This window comes from Berkeleyomyces rouxiae (genome assembly GCF_048999995.1).
Source record: "Berkeleyomyces rouxiae strain 22BRR77 chromosome Unknown BrBRR77_ptg000003l, whole genome shotgun sequence".
NCBI classification, from domain to species: Eukaryota; Fungi; Ascomycota; class Sordariomycetes; order Microascales; family Ceratocystidaceae; genus Berkeleyomyces; species Berkeleyomyces rouxiae.
In genome coordinates, this window is record NW_027396493.1 from 2,011,555 (window position 1) to 2,037,393 (window position 25,839).

Sequence of the window (25,839 nt, forward strand, 5' to 3'; positions counted from 1 at the left end):
AACAGGGAGCCCGTCAAATTCAAATTCGAGCCGGCATCCAGCAAGCGGAGCAAGTTTGTGCTTAGGCCCGAGCTTCGACAGTTGCTGATTTTTCGTCTGGATGACTTGTTTTTTTGCAGTTCTTTTTTTTTAGGTGTTTTTCTTACCTGATAGTGGCAGAGAGCACGATGAGGAGAGAGTGAGTGTGTGGTCAAGGTAGAAGTAGAGAAAGACGGGAGATTACATGTGTATAATTATTTCACGTGTGAGTGAGATGAGATGAAATGAAGTTGAAACAGGCCGCCTTAAGAATTGTCTTAATTTGAGAAATAACCAGAATGCCGGAAACAGAACGGGAGAGTTAGAGAGAAGGGAGACTGGGTGAAGTATTTGGAAAACAAAAAAAGAAAATCCTCCCAGCAGCCCCCCCCTCTTCACAATCTCTATCCCCCTCCTCTTCCCCCAACAAAACAAGCACACCATGCTGTTCTCCGCCAGTAGTTTTCCTCGGACTGCCGTTCAAATCGACTGGAGAAACCGCTCTTTGCGAGGTGGCATTGTGCTGCATGTATGTAACTATGTCAGCTCTTACACACCAGCAATCTCCGCCTTTTCATCATGTGCTTATATTGTGCCCGTGGGGTTCTTTTTTTCAGGGCATCTTTTCAGTGTTTCTCTTGGGGGTATAGTCCCTCCCCCTTCCCTTCAGAAATGTATAGCTAGTTAGTTGGTTATACCCAGAAGCTTTAATCCGGTCACCCCTCGCTTTCGGGCACACAGCACAGAAGTAAAAAAAAAAAAAAAAAAGAAGGGAAAAAAAGGTTCCTCTCCCTCGGGACCGGCCTAGGCTTGTCTGTCTTTTGTCATCTCCCTCGCGTGCTAGACAAGGCCCGACGGTCTGTTTCCTCTGCTGCTCAGACGGCTGGGTCGGTTAGAGGGCGCGTGTGGGAGTTTGAAGGCGCGCGCGTACAAGCACAAGTATACTTACTGCATGGAACTAGTTATAGGGAGATACACAGATACCTGACCATGCAGACGGGAGCCATATATGCGAGTGAGTGCGAGTGCGAGTGCGAGTGAGTGTGAGTATGCGTCCCCGGCAATATGCACATCTGTCTCTATGTATAGATATATCCGCTGATTGTATCTGTACTTGTGCTTCTTGTATGCAGGTCGCCGTATGCCCCGTTCATGTGCTCGGCCGAGCTCCAGAGATGCATGCCTGGAAGTACTTGTACAAGTGCCTGGCTTGGGCATTGTTTGGCAACTAACCAACTCCTCTTCTTGACAATTACAGGGAGACCACGTTCCGGCCGGGACGCACGGGGGGAGGCGCTTTGTTCTGTGGCTGTGGCTCTGGCTCTGGGCCTGGCTCTGGCTCATTGTCTGTTGGCAACTCTGGTTCTCTGGGTCTCCGAGTCCCCATGCCCTGCTTTCTTTAAGATTAGACTTGCCCTTCGTCCTGTGTGTGTAGTGCAGTTATCCTTGCCTCAACGACAGACAACACGTGTGGCTAACAAGTCGTTGCTATAAAATTGGGACAAACTCAAGATTACACTTGCGCAAGGGACAACACCTACACCAAGCCAGAGATGGCAAAGTAAGACACAAGCCAAGCAGCTAAGATCGAAGCAGCTCCAGAAGACCACAACCAGCAAGAATGAATGCCAAGAGACCCAAAACAAAAACAAAATAGCCTAATCAGGCAAAGTTGCCAGAAGCTGTCAAGCTGGACTCTGCACCCGGAAATCACCACCAAGACTTTAATGTTTACGTGCAAGAGGATTTCCCTGAGTGTTTTTTTCTGGACCACGCACCACTTGTTTTCCCCTCCCCGACTCCCTGTCTTCTGTAACATTGCCGTGGATCTGGGCTTGTCTCGATATAGACAAAGCTTGTGGTTCTGGCCCAGTCTCTTGGGTTTTGAAAGACGAGGGCTTGCATGCAGGGTCAGCTTGAGCCGTAGTTAATGGTGGTGGTGGTCTGGATATTCCCAACCAGCCAACTACCTGTCTACATACAAGACCAAGACCGGCCTGCTCTACTCACGGAGAAGACGAGCAAGAGAAGACACGCTATTGCACTTGTGCTTCTTACCAGCTCACACTAAGCTCCTGGGCAGCCCCAACCCCAACCCAACCCAACCCAACCCAAGGGCCTGGCTAGCTGGATCGACGGCTCCTTGTCTGAAGCTGGTTTCCGCGGGGAGCAGGGTTACAGCGGACGGCTAACCCACGGCCACCAACAAGCCATCACATCCCTTCTACGATGTACCGAATAGTTACATCGCCTTGTCTCTGCCATGTTTCCTCTGCCACTGTCACTCCCCTCCCACGCCACAGATACTGCTACTGCTGGCTTCTCTTGCCCATGTTTCTCCTCTGCCATCTCTAAAAGGCGCGGGCTTGAGCTTGAGGGCTCCTTGTCTCTCTGTATCTCGCTTTCTAGATCTCAAGCTTGAGGCAAGGCACAGACCTGAGGGAAACACCCAACACCATCCTTTGAAGAATACATACCCTGGCCCGTCTCCTCACTCCAGACAAGACGAGACAAGCCAGCCACGGCCACTCAACAGGGAAGCATCAGTTCAAGGCTCCGGCTTCCAGCTCCACTTCTGCATATCAGCATCTAAGTTGTGCGTCATAGCTGCAGCAACAGTAGCATCCGGCCGGGACCCAGCACTGCTCTCCATTACACGTACCCAGTCTCTGGGCCTGGGTCCTTTGTCTCTGCCTCTGTCTATCTTTGCCTCCGCTTGCCGGTCTTTTTTTTTTCTTTATTGCTCCTCGCCCGCTTCTTGTTTCTACTCTCCTTTCCATCTACCCCCTTCTCATCGGTCTCCTGGCGTTATAAGACGCGCCATGTGTGTGTAAAGAACTCGAGCCAGAGCTAGAGCCAGAAATAAGACAACCAACTACACTTCAGAAGACTCCTTCGGTAACCACAAATCCTTTTCTCGGCCCCGTTCCAGTCTGCTCAAATATTGCCTGTTTCTGCTGGCACTCGCTGGCCGACTGCCCCAGCTTGGAGGTCCCTCTTTTTTTTCCCCTTCTCCCTCCATTGTCTGCAAGTCCTTCGTATGTAGTTGGTTGTTCTTGTCTACAAGTACAAGAATACAAGTATCAGCCTCTTGTCTTGCCTTGCCCGAAATCCGCCCCCTCCTCCTCTCCTTCTCATTCCCTGATACAGGGTCTGATATAGACTCACGCCCCCGACTGCTCCTCCTCCTTCTTCAATAGGTCGACATTTTATTCATTCACCGCGTTTCCAACCTTGAGTTCGCTGTGAGAACAACTCCCAATTTGTAGGAAAACTCCTCTCCAGAAGACGTTGTCCAAGCAAACTATACTGGCTCCCAAGGCATTGGAATCCTCATCCACCCCTACCGCTCTTCACCCCCCACTCACTCCTCTCAGGCAACTCTGTTTTCTCTTCTCTTCCACTCTCAACTCTTTGTCGGCTGCCATCTATCTGTACTATTCCTCGCTCCGCCGGAACGGTACAGTGGATTGCGCCACAGAACTTGGGACCCCAAGACTCGTTGTTCTTCCGGGCCGCAAGTGACAGACCTCAAGTCCATATCTCACATCCCACAGCACTTGACATTGTCAGAGACATTGAGACGAGACACAGCTGAAGTCTCAGAGACCATAGGCAAGCCAGGTCGGATAGTTGTACCTGTAGACACTGAGCTGTACAAGTACATACATACATACCATACCATACATATGTGACGACAGGGGCGTCGGCTGTCGATATAGTCAAAGCTACAGGCTGATATTACTGCTGCTATTGCTGCCAGCACCACTGATAGTGCTGCTCCATCATTGCTACTAGCTACTATTATAACCATCACCATCTACCATCACTTCCTTACTATAGCTTGCTACTATTGATCCATCTGAGACACCCAAACTCTACAGTCCACCCTACATAACAAGCTGTAAGTCTTCACTGCCAGCATTCTACTGGACAAGCAACTCGCTCGGGTTGAACTGAATTGGTTGCCATTGTCATCATTGCTATAACCGCCTTGCGCAGATCACCAAAGACACCCTGTTAGCATCTTCAGCTCCAGCCTTGAAATTGGCAGCACCCTTTTTTTCTCTTCCTGTACATACATCACATCACACGCCTTTGTTGTCTTTGGCTTCTTCTTTTTGTCTGCTGCTCTCTGCTTCTTTGCTCAAGAGCTGTGCGTGCGTACATACATAAACGTACGCTCAAGTCCACTGGAGAATAGGCCCAAGCCCATGCTTTGGCTTAGGCACAAACAGACACAGTGACCCTTTTAGTTGGCCCGCAACCGACTCTCTTACAGCTATTTGCTGCAGTTACAGCACCCATAGTGTCACTTATAAACCGCCCATCGTACAGTTTACAGCGACCAGTTACAACCAGCAGGTACAGGCCTGTGTGGTACTCTTCCCTCCTCCTCCTCTTCCCTCACTCTCCTTCTCCTCCACTTCACAGAAACGTTTTATATTAGGTACTCCCCTCTGGTCTTGCCCCCTCGATCGAGTTACTCTTATACGGCTTGTCCCTCTTCAACCTCTTCCCCACTGCCATTGCAAGACTCGCCCATCACCTACGAAAACTTCCTCTCTTTCTTCGACAAGACCATCACCAACTCGCTAGTTGACGCTCGCCTGCCGAGCAATAGACCAAAGCAAGAAGGCCCTCTTGCCTTTTCCTTTTTGTGTCGATAGTCTCCAGTCCTCTCTGTTCTCTCTGATTATGTCGGAATCTCCGCCTCACAAAGCCATACGCCGTTCTCGCACCCACCAGAGCCCCCAGGACACCCTACAGCGTGACAATGGTCAAGACGACCAGATGGGCAGCATTGACGCCGGAATCGAGCTAGCCGAGACCATCAGTCTCTCCGACAGCATCCGCGGCCACGTGGAAGAGGCCGGTCTGCGGTACCATGCCTACCACGCTGGCAAGTATCCGTATCCCAACGACGATATCGAGCAACTTCGCGACGACCTAGTCCACCATGTAGTGGAAACCCTGTGTGGCTCACTGTACTTTGCTCCAGTCGAGGAAACACTCCATTCTAGCAATGCCCGCGTCCTAGATATAGGTATGTATCAAAGTGCCACTTGTAGTGTCGCTAAAAGGCAAGTCGAATGCTAACAAAAGGCCTGTAGGAACGGGAACCGGCGCCTGGTGTTTGAACAGTAAGTTGGAGCTTTTGCTGGGGCTTTCTTCTCCCATTTCCTCCCGTGAACGACCACTAACACTCTTGTCCATAGTGGCCGACATGTTCCCCGATGCCACCTTTGTAGGAATGGATCTATCGCCTATCCAGCCTGATACAGTTCCTCTTAACGTGCACTTCATCATTGACGACTTTGAGCACGAAGACGGCTGGGCCGATGATCCAGAGACCTACGACTACATCCACGCCCGCCGCATCATGACCACCGTGTACGATGTGCCCGCACTACTAAAGCAGGCCATAGAGTAAGTCCCTCCTTGTTTTCCGCTTCCGCTTCCAAGCCCCTCGTCCAAGTCCTGCTAACAACTCCGGCAGCCACCTCAAACCAGGCGGCTGGATCGAGCTACAAGAATTCAGCGCCGCCATCGAATGCGACGACGACAGCTACACGGAAGAGACGCCGTACCGCGTGCGCGACTTTATGCAGCTGCTAAGCCAGGGCCTGGCCGTCATTGGCACCGATCTGCAGGCGAGCAATGCGCTCCAGCAGCACCTGGCTACCGCCGGCTTCGTCAACATCCGCCGCGAGCGGTTCAAGGTACCCATTGGCAGCTGGCCCCAGGACAGTCTGCAGGCGTCGTGCGGTGAAATGTACCGCGAGAGTCTGCACGACGGCTTGGTCGGCATGGCGCGCAAGCCGCTGATGGCGCTCAATTGGACTATGCTACAGACGGAAATGCTGCTAGTCGAGGTCCGCCAGCACCTGAACGACCCGCGTTACCACGTGTATATGCCATTCAACATCATATATGCACAGAAGCCGTACTCCCAGTGAGAATGGGTGAGGACCGGCCACATCCAAAAAGCAGGACAGCAAAGGTTCCAAGGGAACCAAAAAAAACAAAAAAGAAGGGCTGTATGACAACTACCCAACAGCAGAACGCCAAAGGACGAGCCGGGCGTCAAGGTTTATGGCGGGTCATGGAGTGTAGTACACATATACATAGATTAGACGGACATAGATACCGGGGCCTGGCCGACGAGCTCATACAGGCAGTCATGGGGTTGGAATTGGTGTCTTTCTTTCTAGACGGGCGGAGGGATCTGTGTTTTTTTATGGTGGCATTTGTGTTTATTCATTGTCTTTTTGTTGGTGGAGGATATCATTGTGCTTTATTCACTACATAGTAATGTTGCTGTAAATATATCTTGCAAGATATGGCGAGAACAGATATTAAGGCCCGGTGGCCTCTACACCATCGGTGGCTGATGACTAGAGTAGAGTCGCTTGATCCCTGAGGCTAGAACCGAGGGTCCTTTGAATGCCCCCATTCAATTCTCTTGGTATCGGTAAAGTCCCAGTACCCGCGGCCACCATCCAGGAAGATGAGCTTGCGCGCGAGCCACGAGCTGACCATTCTGCTCGAGTAGGACTCGGTATTAGGCAAGCCCTCGAGCGCCAGTTGCTCGCGGACGTGAAAATGACTTTCCTGGAAAAACGGTTCACGAAATCTTTGGCTAAGCATCTGCGAAGACTGAACGCGCCACGAGTCCCAGAAGATGTAGCCCTGGTGTCTGAGAATCCATCGCTTGAAGGGGCTGAGCGGGAGGTCCGCGTGATTTGGGATGCCCGTCTGACATATCCATCGCCACGTATCCTCTGGTCCCGAGTCGTCTTCCGGCACTCGGGGAGGATCTATGGCCATGTTGCGGCTTGAAAAGGGCGCAAAGTCGTGACCAGGCATTTCATTGCCGTTGGGCAGGTTCCAGGTCATTGGACAAAAGGAGCAACTCCTGGGAATAGAATCACCAACATGTTGGCGCATGAGCACCTTTCGGCGGCTTTCAAAGTCCGGGGCAGCTAAGACCTCATTCATATATTCCAAGCCCGTCTCAAGGATATGTCGCATCCACGGAGAGTGGCGCTTGTCATACTCAACCATGTTCAATCCATACGTTATGTCGTGGCGTGCGACGTCCCGAAAAGCTGTGAGTTGTAAAGCCATACAGATTAGCTACAGACATACAAGCGACGGAGGCTGCGGCGGCGAAGGCAGCAATAGAACCACGCCAGCCTTTCTTTTCATTAGCCGTAGTCCAGGCTACATTCTCACCTCTGTAGACATCGACCCGGATTGTGTCGAAGACTGAAGCAATCTGCTCGAGTTCCCACGGTGCAAAGCAGCTCCGAAACTTTCTCTGGAGGGTCCACCGGTAGTTGTAGGGATTGGGCTCATCGTGGCCAAATAGCACGCAGAAAAGATGGTAATGATACAGGGCCATCTCAATGCGGGCTTTCTCGGACGTGCTGGGCGGAAGACCCGGCGAGAACAGGGCCGTCGTGTCCCAGCCAGCCAGGTTGTCTCGCTGGATTTGTTTCATGCAGTGGGCGATGAATCTGTCCCTCATAGACTCCACCACACAATGCAGCGGCATAAGAGCTTCCAGATCAGCGATGGTGCATACAGCTGAGGCCGATAGCGATTTATCCTCGACCTGGCCATCAAGATACTTCTGGATAAAGTCCCGGGCTGCACGGGCCTGTGGGTCGCCGGCCGCCTTGGGCAAATTTCGGGCCTTCCGGACAAGCAGCGCAGCAGGAACGACGCGCGGGCTTATCAGCCGCGGAAGCACCTTGCCGACAATCCACGCCTCGTTCTGGCGGACAATGGACCGGAGCGCTTGGCACGAGCTGGCCACGGCGCGGAGGTCGGCGGGGCTCCCCGCCAAGACCAGAATGCGCGTGGTCAGCTCGACCGGCAGACTCAGAAGCGGACACGGACCAGCGCCGTCGGCGGATTTGGAGACTTGCGTCATTACGGGCGGGGGGTTTCAGTGGTGGCGGAGACAATTTTGGTGAAGCTAGGCCGGAGCGGGAGTGGAGGCGGTGAGGAACGACGAGGCCTGAATGAAGGGCCCACAAAGCACCGTCGGTGTGCAATAAGTGATTTGTTGTTCAAAGCGCGGGCATATAGCAGTTGTACATCACGATGCAGAGCCGGAAGGAAATTCTACTTGAGTGATTCTAGACAGCAAAAAAATGCCAATATGTTTTTCGTTTTCCACAGCAAAAAGGAAAGGAACAAACCCCCCCGGTGATGTTTACTTCCAATAACAATTCTGTCGCCTTCTATGAGCATCTTCACAGGGGCGACGTCAGTACATACCCTAACCCTATTTGCACATTTGTCAGCCCGCTTAAACACCTGCTGGCTCAGTGGTCCCAGCAGTCGAACGAGACCCACCATAAAAAGTAGCGCCAGTGCAGTTCATTTGTGGCGTCAGAAACGTTCGATTAGAAACGCCGACCAATCAGAGAAGAGGTATTTCAATGCTTCAGTCATGGCCATCCAAGTTTTGCCGTTTTGGGACGCTTCCGTCAGCTCTGAAAGCATTGCACTGCGCAGACAGGCCGAGTCTTGTGATGGCAACTAAAAGCATATAAGGATAGCCAGTCTGTGGTATTCTCGGCTGCTTTCTTCTGCTTCTCTCATCATAAACACAACAGATTCTCTCTACTCACTTTGCGCTTTTCTTCACCCAACTCTCCTGTACTTTTTTGCCTTGCGCTCTTCATCTTCACATCTCCAAACCCTCACCATGTCTTCCAAGCCCTCCACCTGCTGCGCTACCGGCAACAGCTGCGTCTGCGGTAAGTTTCCATGCTACTCAATACCACTCACATTGCAATCCTCAAGGGCCAACGTTACGTTTGGCTGTCCCTTCCCCACACTCCACTTACACTCTAAGCATCCTTTTGTGCCGTTGAATCACACCCCACTAACTTGCTTGTCTTATTCCCCCCGACTCTAGCCCAGAAGGCCACCTGCTCTTGCGGCAAGACCTCTGCTCTGGCCTGCAACTGCGAAAAGGCCGCCTCCGAGAACCAGGTCACCGGTGCGCGCTGCGCCTGCCGCGCCCGTCCGGCCGGTCAGTGCACCTGCGACCGCGCCAATGTCGAGAACTCGCTCCCAAAGGGTCCTACCTGCAGCTGCGGGCTGCGCGCTGAGAGTAAGTTGCCACTGACACCCAGGCTCGTCCACCAGCGTCCCTGTTTCCTTGCTAACATTTCACAGACGCCTGCACCTGCGAAAAGGCTGCTGACGGCGGCTTCAACCCCAACGAGATTGACTTCACCACCAAGAAATAAGCGGTGTCTTTCAGTTCTTACAACTATTGCATTTTTAGACACCCCAGGTCTTGGGACGTTGTGGGTTTGGATTAAGGCTATCCGGGGTGGTATCATGAAATTGGGACATTTGGCGCATGGGGTTTTCTGTGGCGAGTTTAGCCACATCATTGTTTGTTTTTGTTTACCATTCAATTGAACATTTAACTAGACTTTTATTTCCCTTCCAAGGGTTGAGCTGTGCTGCGGGCTCAAAATATGTGAAACACAATCCTAGCTAGTTTGCCGGGCTCGAGGTGTCTTTGGTATAAGTGATTGCATTACGAAGCGAGGTTACACGAGATAGATCTAATATGGGATAACCCTAACATCGGTGGTGCTAGCTGGGGTGGCATGGCTAGTGCAACATTCTTTGTTGGGGGAAAAGCGCGTCGTGAATGAAAACACGCAACAAGTATGAGTCGGAAGAGAAGGTGACCAAGTTAGTTGATGGAGAAATGTTCTATCTTAAGCTCAACGTACAATGTGTAGAGTGCAATATGGGACGCATACCAGTAGATCAGGATGCCGAAGCAGACTCACTCACCGCCTTCGCAACTGCGCCGCGCTGACCGCCAAAAAGTTATCTTTCTGCCTGCTTTTTCCATGGACCAGCCAGAAAGCAGGACAGCCAGCGGCAGATTGCGAATGGGCCTTGCGCCCTGGATGCACGAGATGCACGAGATGCACGGAGGAAGCGGATACATGTTCAGATACAAGTTGGAGACACGGACAGACCATCTGCTCTGCCACCTGCGGAACAGGCGTCCCGGCCCAGCTGTGTGTTCGTCCTGGCCTGCTGCAGGTCGCATGCAAAAAACATCGTCTGTGTTGTGAGCTCACCAGCCATCTCTGCGCCGGCGCTTGCATGGAGGGAAAAAAAAAATTTCGCCGGCAGGATTTTCGTGCGAACGCGGGGAGGGGAGCAGACGATAGGCAGAGCAGAAGAGAGTGGGCGCTCGCTCGATCGCTGGCCGACTGCTTTGTTTTGGTTGCCGCGCAGTCCTACCGGCTCGGCTGGCCCTGGGCAACGCGTCGGCCGAGGGCTCTGGAACTTGCACGCTCTCTATTCTTGTACACAACTTGGCATACTGGTAGTACCGGTATACAGATAGTTACAGCCAGATAGATACACACAAAACTCGCTGCGTGGACTGGCCAAACCCTGGCCTCACTCACACACAGGGCCCCACTTATTCCCTGTCCAGATTCTTGCGCCGACTGCAAAATTCCATACAGGCAAGAGCCCGCGCTCGCCATTTTCCCACGAACGCGCTCGCGTCGGGATTTAAAGCTCTTCCGTATCCTCGTTCTTTGTCATCTTTGAACCCTGATGCTCTTTGATTTTTTTTTTCTTTTCCATTTCCTCTTCTTTCATCGCCTTTTTTTCACTGTGGTCTTTTGATCCTTTTTGGTGTGGACTCTTCGAATTATATCTGGAGCTGCTGCTCACACTAGACCTGCATTGGCAACTACCTGCATCCTGTTCCAAAGTCTCACGTTCCTTGGTAACTGCCCAACCGACAATCTGCCCATCCACATCCATCCATCTACCGCACTTGCCTCTCCATCGCGAGACCGCCCAGAAATCTGCCACGTCAATTGATTTCTAGCTGATCACGACATCCGCCCGAAGCCCGATAAAAAAATATTGCTGTCGCGTTTCTTGCCTCTGCCCTGCCAACCAATCGCGACATCGGCCGCAAAATTCGCGACCGTTCCTCACATCTTTCCGACTCCCAAAGTCACCTCACATACGCCATAATGGCTTCAAGCAGAACAGCTGCTGCCGCGAAGGCGGCCAAGGCCACTGTAAGCACTTCCTCGTCGAGCCCACGCGCCGTTCTTCACCGCGCTCTCTGAACCCTGAATGGCCAGTCAAGCGACCGTGATCTGATTGCTACTATCGCACGACGGTCGCTGGCTCTTCTCGCAATTGATCAGGCGCATTGCCTCTCAACTCTGCGCAGACCCCAACTGCCCATTTACGTTTACCCCTTTACTAACACACGTGCACAATAGAAGGCCGAAGAGCCCAAGACCACCAAGAAGGCTGCGCCCAAGACTGCTGCGAAGAAAGAAAAGGCTGCCGCAGCAACTGAGAAGCTCGCTGCATCCAGAAAAAGAAAGGCCGACGATGAGGCCGAGGCGCCCAAGGCCAAAAAGACCAAGGCTGTTTCCGAGAAGCCTGCCCCGGCCCCCAAGAAGGCCGCTGCTAAGAAGGCCGAGCCCAAGAAGGCTGCTGTTGCCAAGAAGACTGAGGCCAAGAAGGCCGGGCCTAAGCAGGTTGAGACCAAGAAGCCAGTTGCTAAGAAGGCTTCAACAAAGAAGGCTGCCCCTACTAAGAAGGAGAAGGTTGAGGACGAGGACATTGAGATGGAGGAAGCTCCTGCTCCCAAGGTGAGTTTAATCCATCGGGAAATGAAGAAAAGAAACCAATAAAACTAACTGCTGAGAAGGCTCCCGCTGCCCGCCCCAAGAAGGTCCCTGTCCCTAAGCTACCTCCCGCACCAAAGGTTCGCACTGCCGGTCCTGCCATCAACGACTTGCCCAGCCAGCGCTTGGAAGTCTTTGTTTTCGGCGAAGGTTCTTCTGGTGAGCTCGGTATGGGCTCCAAGCGCCGCGATGGCAAGAAGCCTGTCGACGTCAAGCGCCCTCGCTACAACGACCTTCTGTCACCTGAAGACACCGGCGTGGTGCAGATTGCCTGTGGTGGTATGCATGCTGCTGCGCTGACCGCCGAAGGCAAGATTCTCACCTGGGGTGTCAACGACGATGGCGCCCTTGGCCGCAGCTCTGAGTGGGATGGTGGTCTGCGTGATATGGACAAGGAGGACTCCGATTCTGATTCGGACGATGAGGATGACACTGGTGTTAACCCCATGGAGAGTACTCCCGCCGCTGTTTCTACTGAGGGCTTCATTGGCGGCACTGAGATCGCACAAGTTGCTGCTTGCGACAGTGCTACATTTGCCTTGACTCGTGATGGTCGTGTGTACGGCTGGGGAACCTTCCGCGTAAGTCAACTTCAAGTTTTCAACCACCATTACCTTGAAAAAAAAGCTAACATCATAATAGGCGAGCGATGGCATTCTTGGGTTCTCCGAAACCACCAAGATCCAGCGCACTCCTGTCGAGATCACTGGCCTCAAGAACATCAGTCAACTGGCCGGTGGCTCCAACCACATCCTGGCGCTCAGCATCAAGGGTGAAGTCAGCGCCTGGGGCTCAGGCGAACAGTGCCAGCTCGGCCGCCGCATCGGCGAGCGCTACAAGATGAAGGCCCTGCAGCCCCAGCACGTCGGCGTGCCCAAGTCTAAGACCAACCCCATTGTCAAGGTAACCGGCGGCTCGTACCACTCGTTCGCCCTGACCAGCGACGGCCGCGTCTACGGCTGGGGTTTGAACAACTTTGGCCAGGTTGGCGTTGAGGGTGGAGCCGGCGAAGGCGACGCTATGGTGAACAGCCCTTCAGTCGTCAAGAGTCTGGCTGAGTACAAGATCAAGGATATCGCTGGCGGCGAGCACCACTCGCTGGCCTGCACCGACGATGGCAAGCTTTTGGTCTGGGGCCGCATTGATGGCCACCAGGTTGGTCTGCCTAAGGAGGCCTACACCGAGGACAACACTGTCTTTGACGATAACGAGCGTCCCCGCCTGCTCTTCAAGCCGACCATAGTCGAGGGTAAGTTCTTTTTTTCTTTTTTTTACTCATCTTCAATAGAACATTTTCACTAACACACCCCACAGGCATCCCTCCGATTGAGTCCGTCGCAGCCGGCACCGATACCAGTTTCGCTGTCACCACCGACGGCAAGGTCTACACCTGGGGCTTCTCCGCCAACTACCAAACCGGCCTGGGCACCACCGACGATATTGAGCAGCCGACCGTCATCGATAACTCGGCCATCAAGGAGAAGCGCGTTATCTTTGCCGCTGGTGGCGGCCAGTACTCGCTTGTCTGCGCTCTGCCTGCCTCTACCGCTCTGGCCAACGGCACCGAGTCGTCAGATGCCAAGGCTTGAAGAGCCAGGTGACTAGGGTTGGGCTTCTGTCCCGTCTCCCAACCTCCCTCACATTCCCTCCCCCCTTGAAGAAAAGCATCGTGATCTTGTCTTTGTAAATTTTACCCCATGTGCGAGAGATCTGGCCATTCGTTTTTCCCTACTCGCCTCCTGTATGCGTCGTCATGCCTCGCTGGCAAGTCAACTGCTTGCAACTCTGATTTTTCACTGTCTATTTATATGTTCTTTAGGTCTGTTATCCTGTCTTTCTTTTTTTTCTTGTTTTTGGCTGATCTTCATATATTGTTTGTGGGTTCTCATCGTCTTGCTATTATTAGTTTTCTTCTTCGTCTTTGTTTGTTAGTTTTGGGGCTGGAACTTCTTGGGTGGTCTTTTTACAAAATTCTTGGATTTTCTTTTCTTTCTTGTCTCATTACTTCTTCTTTTTCTAGGTTTCCTTGTCTGCGTCGCGTCCACTCTCTTTGTTCCTTTTCTTGCGCGAACTGCAGCTAAGCTCTTGTTCTATACTTGTTTGTTCCCTTTGGCTGCTTCACCAGCTCTTCCAAGCCCGAGAGTTTTGGAGCTTTGGGACAACGTGGCTTTGTGTGAAGCCTCTCTGTCTAACCTTTGTCTTGTTTTGTTACTCAATCTTGTAACTATAGTAATGATGGCAACATCCTTTTTTCCTATTATTCATCGTTTCTGCTGACAGTAGGCGTCATTTGAGTTTATTATAATGTGCGAATCTATTTTCTCATAAACCGATTTCCAGTCACCCCATCATACCGCACGGTGTCGAATTCATAGACTCGGCAGTAAGTAGTAGAACGTGAATAGGCATGTGTTTTGTGATATTTCTTGTAAACACCGGCCCTGAAACGCTCAGGTCGAAGCTGCCATGCGGTTCAGCGAGCCGCTTCCTCTGCTGCTGAAGATGCCCATAATTCCAAAGCCAACATAGAACAGGGCGAGGGGATACGCAACCAGGCCGCGCATGCCTCTCATGCGCCCGACCGCGCAAAACATTCCGCTAGAGCTGGCGGTGCACCACATGATGGCCGCTGACGTCATGACTATACCCAGCGGAGTGTCCATAGGCATGACGATACCGACTAAGCTGGTCGCCACAAGGGGCAGTAGGCAGTAGCCGAGCACGCTGGCACTCCGGGCAAAGGTTAGAGAGGAGGAGCTCGGGTCTCCGGGCGCAGAGACGCCAGGGCCGCCCTGTGGTTCGGGGTAGGCTGGGGTGCCGTGGTACTGTGGTTGAGCCGGAGCTGCCATCTCGGAAGGGGCCATCAAGGATAGGATTGCGTGCAGTGAAGTGCTTCCCAGTAGAGCCAGGCCATAGATGTAGCCAAAGTGTACCTTTCCGCTAAACAGCAAGAAAGTACCGAAAAGCAGAAAAAAGAGAACGGGGCCTGCGAGATCCGAGTCGTCCATGATGTGCTGGTCTATCCGTGCAAAAGGATTTAGGACAGCAAGAGTCTAGTAGGAGTCATTAGCATGTGCTTCAAATAGACTTGTGGACTCGCCAGGGCAGAAAAGACATACCTTGCCTTGAATGTGTCCAAAGTTCACACCCAACTCCTCGAGCAGCGGCGGCTCTCCGTCGTAGCCCTCGGTCGAAAAGGCAGCAAGCCAGCCCGTGCGAAGGCCGCCCTGCTCGCCCATGCGCCCGCTCACGCCACCCGAAGCCGCGCCGGTGCCGGCGCCGTAGCCACCACCATAGCTATATGCTTGCGAGGGCGTCCCCGAAACCTGTGCTGGCGAGTATGACGACGGGTAGAATTGGAGATTCTGAGAGCCATAGTTGGACTGGGCGCCGGGGCCTTGGGCAGGGTAGTAGTTGGACATGACGGGAGTCTTTCGTATCGGGATTCAATGGAGGATGCGGCGAGTGGATAGATAAAATGCTAAGCCCGTGCCAACAAAAGGCTCTGGTTCCGGGTCTTTGGTGGAGTTGAAGCGGTCCTCGTAGAGTGTGAACGTGCGTAATGCGGCGGGAGTCCCAGGCCGCGCGAGGGTTGTCGAGGGTACTTGATGACAAGATTGATCGGAGATTGAGGCGTATAGTATCAGGGGTACAAGATATCCAAGCTCTGATTCCTTGGTATAAACGGCACTGCGGCTGAAAGGGAATAGCGAAACAACGGTGGGAGAAGTCTGTTGCCGGCTCCACGTGCGTATATGACAAACTCTAAGCTGCGAGCTTGGTCCGAGATAAAAAGCTACGTAGCTATCCAGCCGGTGAGATTGGCGAGTGGATATGGCCAGCTAGCAATGAAGCAGACGGCGAGACAGGAGAGAATATTGCGCAGTCGAAAAAGAAGAAAAAAGACAATAAAGCGCGTGGAATAGACAAAATTGGTGCGCTCTGTTCTTGGTTGCGAGAGAGCACGAAGGATCCCCTTTGTCGGCAAGATGCGAGGTGTCGATAGTGGGCTAAGCTTTGGCTGGCAGCCTCATTAGGAGGGTAGGGCAGACTAGGATGTTGGTGCCTGAGAACCAAGGCATACAAGGGCTTTCAACACCTAGTGGACAGTCAAAGACAGCTACAATTTAGATGCTTCATGGCGTTTGTTCTATATTCAGAATTGGTGAGGTATGCGATTAAATGAGGGTGATATTGGCTTGAACTCATTTCACTTGATTCAACAACCAGCTTCCATTCATAAGAGATGCCACTTGAACTCTGAATTACCTGAACATGGACTCGCATATAAATCCCAGTTCAAGTAGTATGTAAGACTTTCAGCGTTGACACATGCACCCGTATCATCTTGCCATATTTCCCAGGCTTGGAAATGTGCTGCTTTCCTTTCTTCAGCTAGCCATCTATCAAATACTTCGAATCTTCAGTTTGATGACCACACCTTCGTCGAATGGCATTTGCTTTGCGAGATTGTCTTATCAGATTATCCAGCACCAATATGGAGTCCCGTGCCCAGCTAAAAGGAGTAGACACTTTAGTCGGCAAATACTCGGAGCCACTCCCAACCGAAACTAGAGTGCAGCCATGAACTTGGGCGACAAGATTCTTCCACGGTGTGGCTGGACCACGACAAGCAGAAGTCCTTTTGCTTCACAGCCGGCACATATCAAGCACCTGGCTTCTACTTGAACGACGAACCACTCCAAAGCCACCGCCCTTCGTTTTATCTGGTTTCAGCCCACCAACAGTTCTCCTTGTTTACTCGTGGGAACCCTGTCTCGACACCCACCATGGTCAGTTTCTCCGAACCCCAACGTCCGGACGCCCACGATATGCGATGCCCGATGAGCGCATAGCCAAAAAAAAACAGCTCACTAACACGCACACACGCACTCCCGTACGACAGGCGCACCGCATGATCACCCAGGCCGTTATTGTCGGCTCCCGCATCCTCGGCCGATCGTTCATGGCCGCCTACAAGCAGGCGCAGGCCAGCAGCCAGTATGCGCGCTCCCAGGCCAAGCTGAACCCGAACGGCGGCAGCGGCCGCGCCTCCCTCGGCTCGGGCATGACGCTCGACGAAGCGTGCATGGTTCTCAATGTGCCGGCGCCCTCCAAGGGCGTCGCCAACGCCGAAGAGGTGGCAGAGCGCTTCAAGCGCCTGTTTGACGCCAACGACCCGAAAAAGGGCGGCAGCTTCTATCTCCAGAGTAAAGTCGTGCGCGCAAAGGAACGTCTGGAAGCGGAGATAGGCCCGTTGGTGGAAAAGGCCGAGGCCGAAGCTGAGGCGCAAGAGGGCTTCAAGCCCAAGATCTACAAGGACCGGTAGATACCGGGCTCCATGGAACAGGCTTGGGCTGTGTACTTTTATTGAAACTTTTATGTTTGCGGGTGGGGTTGTATGATTACAAAGGGGGGCGATTCGGGCTAGAGAGAGAGCACTTTACTATGTGCTTCTGGGGCTTTTTTTTCCAGTGACATGAGAGACATATACAGCTGCTAGATGCATGTGTTTGCCTTCTCTCGTTGTGTATACTAGCTTTACTTGAAAATGGGATTGCGCGGAGTTTTTGGGATTAACTACTCTTGATAGCCGGGCACAGAAAAGCCCCCGGCGAAGCTTCAGTCCCAAGTAACTAAGTCGCGTGGCTTGGACTTTGTGTTTGGCCCTTGGATAACAAAGCCAAGTGAGTTTTTTGCCGTGTGGCAAATCACTTTTCCAAGTCCTCGACAAACTCGTTGGGTGCCTCGTATGCCTGACTCTGGTCCTTGAGGGTTCCCACAACGTATCTGAAGTTGAAGCTGAGGTTAGCTACCGGGATAATAGCGGCGATGACATGGTGAAGTCTACGTACTTGGTGTGACTTCCACGCGCAGCGAGTTGACCTTTGGAATTCCAGAACTGGACACTAGTGTACGCAAGTGTTTTGCCAATCTTATCACAGGTGGCAAGGCCCTTGAGGACATCGCCGGGCTTGCCCCCGCTGGACAGATAGCTCACTAGAGAAGGATTAGCACTTGTCTGTGATTGATTTTCTCGGGATACATAGATCCATAGTTACCGTTGATGTCGGTGGAAACACCGGTAGAAAAGCGCCCAGTCGACGCAACGGCCAAAGAGCCTCCGAGGTCAACGATACTGGCAATAGTGCCGCCGTGGATGTTGGTCATCCGGTTCTGGCGCCTGGTTAAAGTCTGTGTGCTCTGTTGATGCAAGGCATTCGGATACTTACTGTGTGCTGCTGTTGGATGGCAAGCTCGAACTCAACCTTTCCGGGGGCAGCCCCAGTGATACGGAACTACAAGGCCCAGGGATATGGAATGAGCATGACGTGCAGAAGATCTCATGGGTAGGTTGGAAAGGCAAACAAACATGGTCTCCTAGGAGGCTGGGTTTGCACTGTTAGACATAATACAAAAACAACAAGAGGAATATACCAAGAACATACCGCGGCTCTAGCCCAGATTCAACTCTGAATGACCGCCATACCTTGAGGTTGAGAGTGTATTAGCCAGTCTGTATTATTTCAACCGAGGAGGGGGTTCATAATGCTTACTGCTTGGACAAATGGGAGAGCTTTGAGCCGGGAAGTCATGGTAGAGAGTAGTGAGCACAACGTGCTGATGTATGGAATAAAGTTTTTTCGCTGTTGGATTGTTGTAGCAGAGCGAGCAAAATACGACAGAACATCACTTCTTGCTTGATATAGCCGGCCGAAGCCGAAGCCAACGAGACATTGGTGTTGTTAACCCAGGCATAACCCTAGGTTCATAGCCGAGAGTTGCTAAGACGGCGCGACTTCTCACGGAACAGTTGAGCCAAAAATCAAAGATAGGATTAGGATGAGACGGACTCGCAACCAACGGTCTTCTATATTCAATCTAACACTGATACAACAAGTATCTACATGGATTGTGGCAGATCATCGTGAAGCGTTGCGGTCGTGATGTTTGCCATGACGCTTGAACCGTCTATATCGTACCCGGTATTGTGGGTCAACTCAGCAGCCATTAGTGTTTACGCGATGCAAGCTTCAACTCCAAAGTCTCACAACCTCGAGATCTTCTCGCCCCTACATTTTTTTTTCCCGTGCTGTAGTCCTTAAATAATAAGTACCCATCTATTGCTGTACGAATCCTGCCTGCAAAAATGTCAGCCAATCCGCCCGCGACGTCGCTGGGCGAGTATCTCGAGCGTCTGCCCGGCGCGACACTGAAAAAGCTCTACAGCCAGCCATCCACGGCGCTCTCAATATTCCGGCGCATGCTTCCGAAACTGGGTGAGCCCATCCTCCGCCCTGAGCCCTTTTCCCCTCCCCGACGTGGATCCGGAAATGTACCCTAGGCACCGAGTAGACTATGAACCCGTAGCTAACTACCCCCGGACACCGCTCTCTCGCCGCCGCCGACAGCCAAAAAGTTTGTCCTCACGATGCTTTACATGCCAGGGCCGCTACCGCTCGAGACCATTGACGCCATGGTGCACCCGGAATACAAGCGCGAAAAAGACCAGGCGCTCTCGGCGCTCAAGAGCCTGCACATGATCCAGGTCACCATCCCCACGCGCGACCGCAAACAAGAAGTCCAGCTCGTCCCGACCTTTCGAAATTCCTTCCGCGAAGCCCTCGAGGGCAGTGCCGCGCACAACTCGTTTGGAGTCTCGTCTGCGCTGCCCGTCGCAGCCGAAACCGACACGGCCTTTCTTGACAAATACGCCCGCCGCAGGTGGGATGACATCCTGCATTACGTCGTGAATAGCGTCGGAATCCAGGACAGTCTCGGCGGCGGCAGTGGCGCCGGCCCCAAACAGTCCGTCAAGGAACTCCTCGTAGCAGGTCGCCTGGTCGAGCGGCGCGCCGGCTCCACCGGCAGCCTGGGCATGGGCATCACACAGGGCGGCTTTACGTTTTTGCTGCAAGAGACCAACTCGCAGGTCTGGACGCTGCTGCTGCTCTGGCTCGATGCCGCCAACCGCGCGTCAGGTAGCGGGCTCGACGCCGTCGACATGCTGCAGTTTCTCTTTATGCTCGCAAGCATGGAGCTCGGGCGCGCGTATGATACGGCATCGCTGACGCCCGAGCGCCAGAACATGCTGCCGTTCCTCGTCGACATTGGCCTCGTCTATGTGCCCTCGCACACGCCGCAGCAGTACTTCCCCACGCGCTTCGCCACCACGCTGACCAGCAGCTCGACGAGCCTGCGCTCGGTGCGCGACGGCTTCGCAGCTGCTGCCCACTCGTCCTTTGGCTCGTCTGGCGCCACCAGTGGCAGCAGCAGCAGCAGCAACAGCAACAGCAACGCCGGCAGTGCTGCACCCGTCAACCCTGGCGAGGACCAGGGCATCATCATGGAAACCAACTACCGCATCTACGCCTACACCTCGAACCCGCTGCAGATCGCCGTCATGGCGCTCTTCTGCAACATGCGCTCGCGCTTCGTCAACATGGTTTCCGGGCGCCTGTCGCGCGAGTCGGTGCGGCGCGCCATTGCCTTTGGCATCACGGCAGACCAGATTGTCAACTACCTCAATGCGCACGCCCACGAGCAGATGCGCCGCTGGGCCGCGCAGCGCAACAGACCCGTCCTGCCGCCCACCGTCGTCGACCAGATCCGCCTGTGGCAGCTGGAGAACGAGCGTATGAAGACGACAACCGGCTTTCTGTTCAAGGACTTTGACCATGTTGATGAGTATGAAGCTACGGCCTCGTATGCAGATGAGGTTGGCGTTTTGGTTTGGCGAAATGACCGCATGGGCATGTTTTTTGCTAGCAAGACAGAGCAAATTAGAGACTTTCTCAAAGTCCGCAAGAGGGCAATATAAAAAAAAAGTCTTTGTGCCGCCAACATCAACCATACAATAGACAGGCACACACATACTATACCATGGCTGGGGGTACATATCATTTGGCGTTTGGGACAGTTGCGCGACTCTAGATTACTCGGGACAATGAGTTATACCAGGCATGGACCAAAAGGAAAGGAACAACTGCACACTCTTCTTTGTTTTGGACTTTTAAACTTGTTGTTAGAAAGGTAATAGTTAACTATTTATTTTCCATGTTAATGATGCCTAATGCTTACCGCCCGAGCATCATCACATAAACTTTGTGTGCCTTTTGATGGCACATTCTTAATAGCGATAAAGTGCCTAACTATGTGGTGGGTATTGATACAGAGTGCATCTCACACCATTGTTTCCCCGGGCCAGACAACTGTAGCAAGCCTCTTCACTGGGCTCCAGAAACCAGTCGACTGAAGATACTCCTCTTTCTTTCGCCCTTTACTTTTACGGATATTCCAGTAGCTTTGGCGTATTCTAGCTTCCATCGCGAAAAGCTAGCTTTAGCCTCGTCTGTCGTACAAAGCGTTTCGATCTTGGCAATGGCTATCTTTGGTATTGTGGTGCCTTTGTTTTCGAGCAACGCTTTCTTGGATATGAATTCTGGTCGATTGCGGAGATTGGATCTTCCTCGCTTGGCGTTAATGTGGAGGCCATGCAGTCTCTCAGAACCGCCCTGAATATTGTATACAGCCAGATCGTCATTCTTGATTAGCTGGTTAACAAGTTGATCGTGTATTGCTGTAAAGCGGCCGGTCCAGTATGAAGAGGATTGGGCTGTATGTATCAAGCGAGGATCTAGACTGGGGCACTTTTGACCGCCATCCAAAATATGGCTTGGTAGAAAAGTAGTCGCAAGACTATGAATATCTTTTGCTGAAGATGGTACGACATGCGATAAGTCGACTTCTAAAGTCTGAAGGATTGTCTTGGAAGAATGCGAAGTCTTAGTATTGTGAGAGCGGCCGTATTCTTGCTTGCAAAGCGAATCGTTCTTTGACGTAGAGGCAGTGGACGCCATCACCTTGGACTTGACCGAGGTAAAAAAGATGTCACCAAGTGATTGGCGCTTCTTCCGGGGGATTTTAGACCGTGACCATGTTGGCATGGATGATGATGGCGCTGATGGTAATACAGGTGTTGAAATTGAAACGGGAATGGGCCTAGGGGACACCTTGACTACAGGTATAGAATGCTGGCATGATGCATGTTTGAGTGGTTGTTTTTGTTTTTGTTCACTCTTGATATCGCGTCTAGGTGGGCCACTTGGAGATGGGATATCTAGAGCCAGTGGTGACTTTGGTCTAAAGAGAGTGGATAGACGATTTGATGCAACAGTCCTGGGAAGGGTAAGACTGGTCCGTATTGACGTAGACAGAGAGTTTATGGATATGGACGATCTTTTGCTACTTGCATTGTTGGGAGATGGAGAAGGCAGTACTCCCGAGTTATACTCAACGACACTATCGTGAGGAGACTTTGCATTCGCTCGAGCTCTGGAAGCAGACCATTCACCGCCATATCGATACTGACGCTGCTTCTCGATGGGTTGCTGGTATAAACCTTGAGAATACAGAGGCTTGGCTATAGGCTGAATGAGCGGCCGTGAGCCGATGTGGTGTGGGAGGTAGCCCGCAGGCTGTCCCGGGTAGCCACTTGAGAGAGCGGCTGGGCCTTTGGCTGTGGCTGGGGGTGGCACAGAAGATCGGTTGCGTGAAAGTCTGGGCTGTACGGAGGACACATCGGCGGACCATGGTCGCCGGACTGGAGGCGGGTATGATTGGCGTCTAGAGCCTTCTGATTGCCGTGATTGGCGCCACTCGGCTGAAGATGACAGCCGCCTTTGCGAGCCTGCTGGCGGTGCTTTTGGTTCAGGCTGGGGTCCTGGATCTCTGGGGCCTCGCGGATGTCGTCGGGCAGGCGGGGCCCGATGATGAGGTACCTGATGAACAGATCGAGCCATAGTGCACGGGCCAGGCGAGATCTGGCAATAGAAGTAACAGCAAGATTGTAGTGAACAGTGAGCGAGAGAGCAATAGTCACAGCCAGATCACGGACTATTCGCTGGAGGGTGGCCAGGGCATAAAGCCACAAGCGTAGAAGCTTGTAGCCTATTTCAAGGTTTAGGAATATGACCACAGCAGCAGTGGCGCCAATTGCCTGAAGCGACAAGTGCACATTCGAAGACGATATCTGAAAGGTTGCCTTGATGGTGATGGAGAACAGGTCCCGGATTTTGGCGAGCAGCATGCCAACAGAGTTAAGCGACTCGGTAGCAGCCTCGCGAGCAGTGGCCGGCGCAGGAGAGGCAGACACAGGCTCAGACGCAGAAGCTGAAGGCTTTGAAGCTGTGATGGCGGGCGATGGCGGTGGGCGAAGAGGTTCTGAGGCCGAAGCATCAGGCACGACCGTGTTTGATGGCAAGGTCAAGGCGGTTTCTGCCGTAGCGACAGAAGAGGTGGTCGTAGCTGTCGCTGGTCGGGAGGAGCTGGTGGACTGCATTGCAGCGAGGCTGCCTATCAAGACAGCCAAAATATAGGCGGGTACGAACAGGACACTGAAGACAAAACTGAGCACAGCTACAGCGAGAAGCAAAACAGCGAGCGGCGGCGAGCAGGCAATAATAATAGAAAGTTTGGCGATGTTGAGGCCGGAGTCACGAAGAGAAGCTGCTGGCAGTGTGCGGAAGTGCCCTGATTTTACAGCTGGCGGGGCCTGCTGAGGCATGGCTTTTAGTGGGTTTCAGCAGTGCTCGAAACAGCGGCAGGGGGTTCTCTTCCGGGAAAGCAGCGGCTTGTTTACCGCATTGGGAGTGGGGCAGGGGAACCGCGGCAACAACTCAGACCGAAACAGAAAGACCGCAGCCGAAAGAGCACAAGACTCCAGACTCCAGGCAGCTACCGAGCCAGAGCCCAAGACAAGCCAAGCCTGGAAGGGAAGGGACACGACACCACGGCCAGCAGGGAGGAGCAACTGCCTAGTTCAGAGTTCAGCGCAGGCTCTGTGGCGAAGAGGCGTTGAGGTAGCTTGAGGCTTCAGGCGGTGGGAGTCGTGGTTTGTGTTACCTGCACTTGGAAGCACAGAAGATTCGGGAGGACGAGATGGCAGTGGGCGGGAAACGCAGACAATTGGGTTAGCTAGCTATGGCGTTTGTCTCTGTGTTTGTGTTGAAGGTGGCAGAAACTCGGAGCCCAATGGCCTCAGCTAGTGAAATAAATACATATCATAACTACACTGTCATATGCCGCATTTCCACGTCGCAAAGCCGTCATCATTGCCTTTAGGCATCCGTTAGCTAATGTTAGTTAATTCCCAGCCGCTGGGCCTCGCGCCCATCAACCATCTTATTGGTAGTCAGCGAACCAAAGCTGAGCACTTTCCATAGTTGACTATCAAGCCGATGACATCATGGCTGCTAGGCGAAGTGCCGAGATTTCTTTTCTGATTCATATTCGTGCAGGTAAATCCATGTCCCGACCAGCATCCTCCCGCTGTCTATTTCCAGCCTGGCGCTATTTGCCGCTCTCTTCTCGCGCATCCCAGCCATCAATCTTGAACCGGTGCATCACGTCCGCCTCGCCGCGCGGAATTGCGTTCCCGTTGGCATCCCACAGTGCGCGCTCCTTGAACGTCACGTTTCCCTCCCAGTCAACCAGGATAATAGTCTGCCGCTGCGTGCCGTACATTCCCGTGTCAAACCCCGCCAGCCCAGCCTGCTCGGGGGCCGCCGATACTAGCGTGACCGCCTTTTCCTCTGACGTCTTGTCTGCCGCGCTGCCCCACCTCTTCTTGCCGAGAGCCTGGCGCGCCGCCATGGCCTGTCGATGTTGGCTGTCGCCCACTGGAGGGATGAAGATGGACTCTCGCATGTACTCAATCGTATCCTCCATTGACACACCCGGAACTTGAGGCAGGGTGTTGGAGTCGAGGATCCCGAACAAGACATCGCACAACTGGTCCTCGGTCAGCTGGTTCGCGTGGGCATCTCGCGCAGCCTGGTCCACCATCTTCATGCCCTCATCAATCTTGCGCCACGAATCCGGGTCCCCGTAGACTGTGTTGCTCAGCCCGTACACCTGGCCGCGACGATCGCCAATCCACTCGACGTGGTCCAGATGATCGCAACGGTTTGACACTATGGCGAGTGGCTGCAGCTGCCGCTCGCCCACACGGCGCAGCTTTCCACAGACCATCGAGAAGCCGCCGACGCCGCCGACACCGCCAGCCAACAGACTGTCCAGCGCATCTTTGGTGCTCTCGTCCGCACGCGAGCCCAGCCACGCCGTCACCATGCCGCCACGGCTGCGCCGGGCGCATATTGGGTGCGTCTTGTCGTCGAGTTGCGTTTCGCGGTAGTTGGTCAGCACGGCCAGCGCACCTGAGCGGCTGATGCCCATCCACGTGCCCTTTTCGGCACGCTGCAGATCCCGCGACGACAGGATTTCATGCCCCGCCGGATGCATCCACCATTCTGGCCGGCTTGTAGGCCGCAGGATGAATTCATCTCGGTTGTCGATCACTACCAATGCATAATCCGGGTGGGATGTTGTTATGAGTGCAATGCACATGGCGCCTGCAAAATAAAAGAAAAAAAGAGGGCAAGCAACGTTGCGTGTGTTTGTGTGTATAAATGTGTCGAAGTAGTTGATCACCGTAGCAAAACAAAGATATAAAAAGGCGTCTAGTTAACTGCAGCTCAACGCCAAGTTTGTTGAGACCAAAGCTAGCAAACTTCCAAGTCAGTCAAGACAAGCCAGTGTCATAAATAGTGTGTCATCACAATGTGAGCCTTTCCAAAAGAAAGAGAAAAAAAAGTCCCTCCATCCGGCCGCGTGACCTGGCGGGCAGGTAGAATAATACCCAACAAACATGTCACCCTATTTGAATAACAGGCCATGCTATGTACCATTCCACGTTGGCCGGGCAGAGCGCGCCGCTGCGTCTCTCTTCTCTTTTTTTTTTCTTTTCTTTTTCCTTCTCAAAGTATCCATCTCGTGATCTTCTTTTCAACCTGTTATTCTTTCACTCAGTCCTCACTGGGCGAAAGGTCTTTCTTTGTCTCCTACGATCTCTGACATTAGTCTACTTGTAGTTAGACGTTGATACTGGGAAAATGACTAGTGGTCTAAAGGAGAAGTAAAAAAACCCCTCACAGACGATTTCCTTCAAAGACTCTGATATCATCGAGCCACTCCAACAACAAATACATCCGCGTAATTGGTGTAGTGGTAACATTAATCGTTGCCATAAAGC

The 25,839-nt window shown here is 52.9% G+C and overlaps 11 protein-coding genes across 11 annotated transcripts; 5 read left to right on the forward strand and 6 right to left on the reverse strand.

Annotated features, from left to right (window-relative positions):
- Window positions 1–4,716: 4,716 nt before the first annotated feature.
- On the forward strand, window positions 4,717–5,978 carry BROUX77_003742 (uncharacterized protein; the record flags this gene model as incomplete). The annotated part of the gene is made up of 4 exons (XM_073748427.1): window positions 4,717–5,065; window positions 5,133–5,162; window positions 5,238–5,448; window positions 5,519–5,978. 4 exons carry the CDS (start codon window positions 4,717–4,719, stop codon window positions 5,976–5,978), a joined length of 1,050 nt encoding a protein of 349 aa, XP_073606167.1.
- A 466-nt stretch (window positions 5,979–6,444) lies between these two features.
- BROUX77_003743 (uncharacterized protein) lies at window positions 6,445–7,960 on the reverse strand (the record flags this gene model as incomplete). Its single annotated transcript, XM_073748428.1, has 2 exons — window positions 6,445–7,130; window positions 7,258–7,960. 2 exons carry the CDS (start codon window positions 7,958–7,960, stop codon window positions 6,445–6,447), a joined length of 1,389 nt encoding a protein of 462 aa, XP_073606168.1.
- A 783-nt stretch (window positions 7,961–8,743) lies between these two features.
- BROUX77_003744 (uncharacterized protein) lies at window positions 8,744–9,293 on the forward strand (the record flags this gene model as incomplete). Its single annotated transcript, XM_073748429.1, has 3 exons — window positions 8,744–8,795; window positions 8,957–9,154; window positions 9,220–9,293. The coding sequence occupies 3 exons, from the start codon at window positions 8,744–8,746 to the stop codon at window positions 9,291–9,293; spliced, it is 324 nt and encodes a 107-aa protein (XP_073606169.1).
- Window positions 9,294–11,075: 1,782 nt separating this feature from the next.
- Window positions 11,076–13,336, forward strand: BROUX77_003745 (uncharacterized protein; the record flags this gene model as incomplete). Its single annotated transcript, XM_073748430.1, has 5 exons — window positions 11,076–11,123; window positions 11,334–11,711; window positions 11,771–12,328; window positions 12,390–12,996; window positions 13,062–13,336. The coding sequence occupies 5 exons, from the start codon at window positions 11,076–11,078 to the stop codon at window positions 13,334–13,336; spliced, it is 1,866 nt and encodes a 621-aa protein (XP_073606170.1).
- Window positions 13,337–14,197: 861 nt separating this feature from the next.
- Window positions 14,198–15,169, reverse strand: BROUX77_003746 (uncharacterized protein; the record flags this gene model as incomplete). Its single annotated transcript, XM_073748431.1, has 2 exons — window positions 14,198–14,800; window positions 14,867–15,169. The coding sequence occupies 2 exons, from the start codon at window positions 15,167–15,169 to the stop codon at window positions 14,198–14,200; spliced, it is 906 nt and encodes a 301-aa protein (XP_073606171.1).
- A 1,368-nt stretch (window positions 15,170–16,537) lies between these two features.
- On the forward strand, window positions 16,538–17,076 carry BROUX77_003747 (uncharacterized protein; the record flags this gene model as incomplete). Its single annotated transcript, XM_073748432.1, has 2 exons — window positions 16,538–16,540; window positions 16,654–17,076. 2 exons carry the CDS (start codon window positions 16,538–16,540, stop codon window positions 17,074–17,076), a joined length of 426 nt encoding a protein of 141 aa, XP_073606172.1.
- A 382-nt stretch (window positions 17,077–17,458) lies between these two features.
- Window positions 17,459–18,343, reverse strand: BROUX77_003748 (uncharacterized protein; the record flags this gene model as incomplete). The annotated part of the gene is made up of 7 exons (XM_073748434.1): window positions 17,459–17,537; window positions 17,603–17,747; window positions 17,810–17,924; window positions 17,981–18,046; window positions 18,121–18,136; window positions 18,197–18,237; window positions 18,305–18,343. The coding sequence occupies 7 exons, from the start codon at window positions 18,341–18,343 to the stop codon at window positions 17,459–17,461; spliced, it is 501 nt and encodes a 166-aa protein (XP_073606173.1).
- A 554-nt stretch (window positions 18,344–18,897) lies between these two features.
- On the forward strand, window positions 18,898–20,568 carry BROUX77_003749 (uncharacterized protein; the record flags this gene model as incomplete). Its single annotated transcript, XM_073748435.1, has 2 exons — window positions 18,898–19,027; window positions 19,160–20,568. 2 exons carry the CDS (start codon window positions 18,898–18,900, stop codon window positions 20,566–20,568), a joined length of 1,539 nt encoding a protein of 512 aa, XP_073606174.1.
- A 406-nt stretch (window positions 20,569–20,974) lies between these two features.
- BROUX77_003750 (uncharacterized protein) lies at window positions 20,975–21,694 on the reverse strand (the record flags this gene model as incomplete). The annotated part of the gene is made up of 1 exon (XM_073748436.1): window positions 20,975–21,694. The coding sequence occupies one exon, from the start codon at window positions 21,692–21,694 to the stop codon at window positions 20,975–20,977; it is 720 nt and encodes a 239-aa protein (XP_073606175.1).
- Window positions 21,695–22,170: 476 nt separating this feature from the next.
- Window positions 22,171–23,313, reverse strand: BROUX77_003751 (uncharacterized protein; the record flags this gene model as incomplete). The annotated part of the gene is made up of 1 exon (XM_073748437.1): window positions 22,171–23,313. The coding sequence occupies one exon, from the start codon at window positions 23,311–23,313 to the stop codon at window positions 22,171–22,173; it is 1,143 nt and encodes a 380-aa protein (XP_073606176.1).
- A 785-nt stretch (window positions 23,314–24,098) lies between these two features.
- BROUX77_003752 (uncharacterized protein) lies at window positions 24,099–25,154 on the reverse strand (the record flags this gene model as incomplete). Its single annotated transcript, XM_073748438.1, has 1 exon — window positions 24,099–25,154. One exon carries the CDS (start codon window positions 25,152–25,154, stop codon window positions 24,099–24,101), a length of 1,056 nt encoding a protein of 351 aa, XP_073606177.1.
- Window positions 25,155–25,839: the final 685 nt, after the last annotated feature.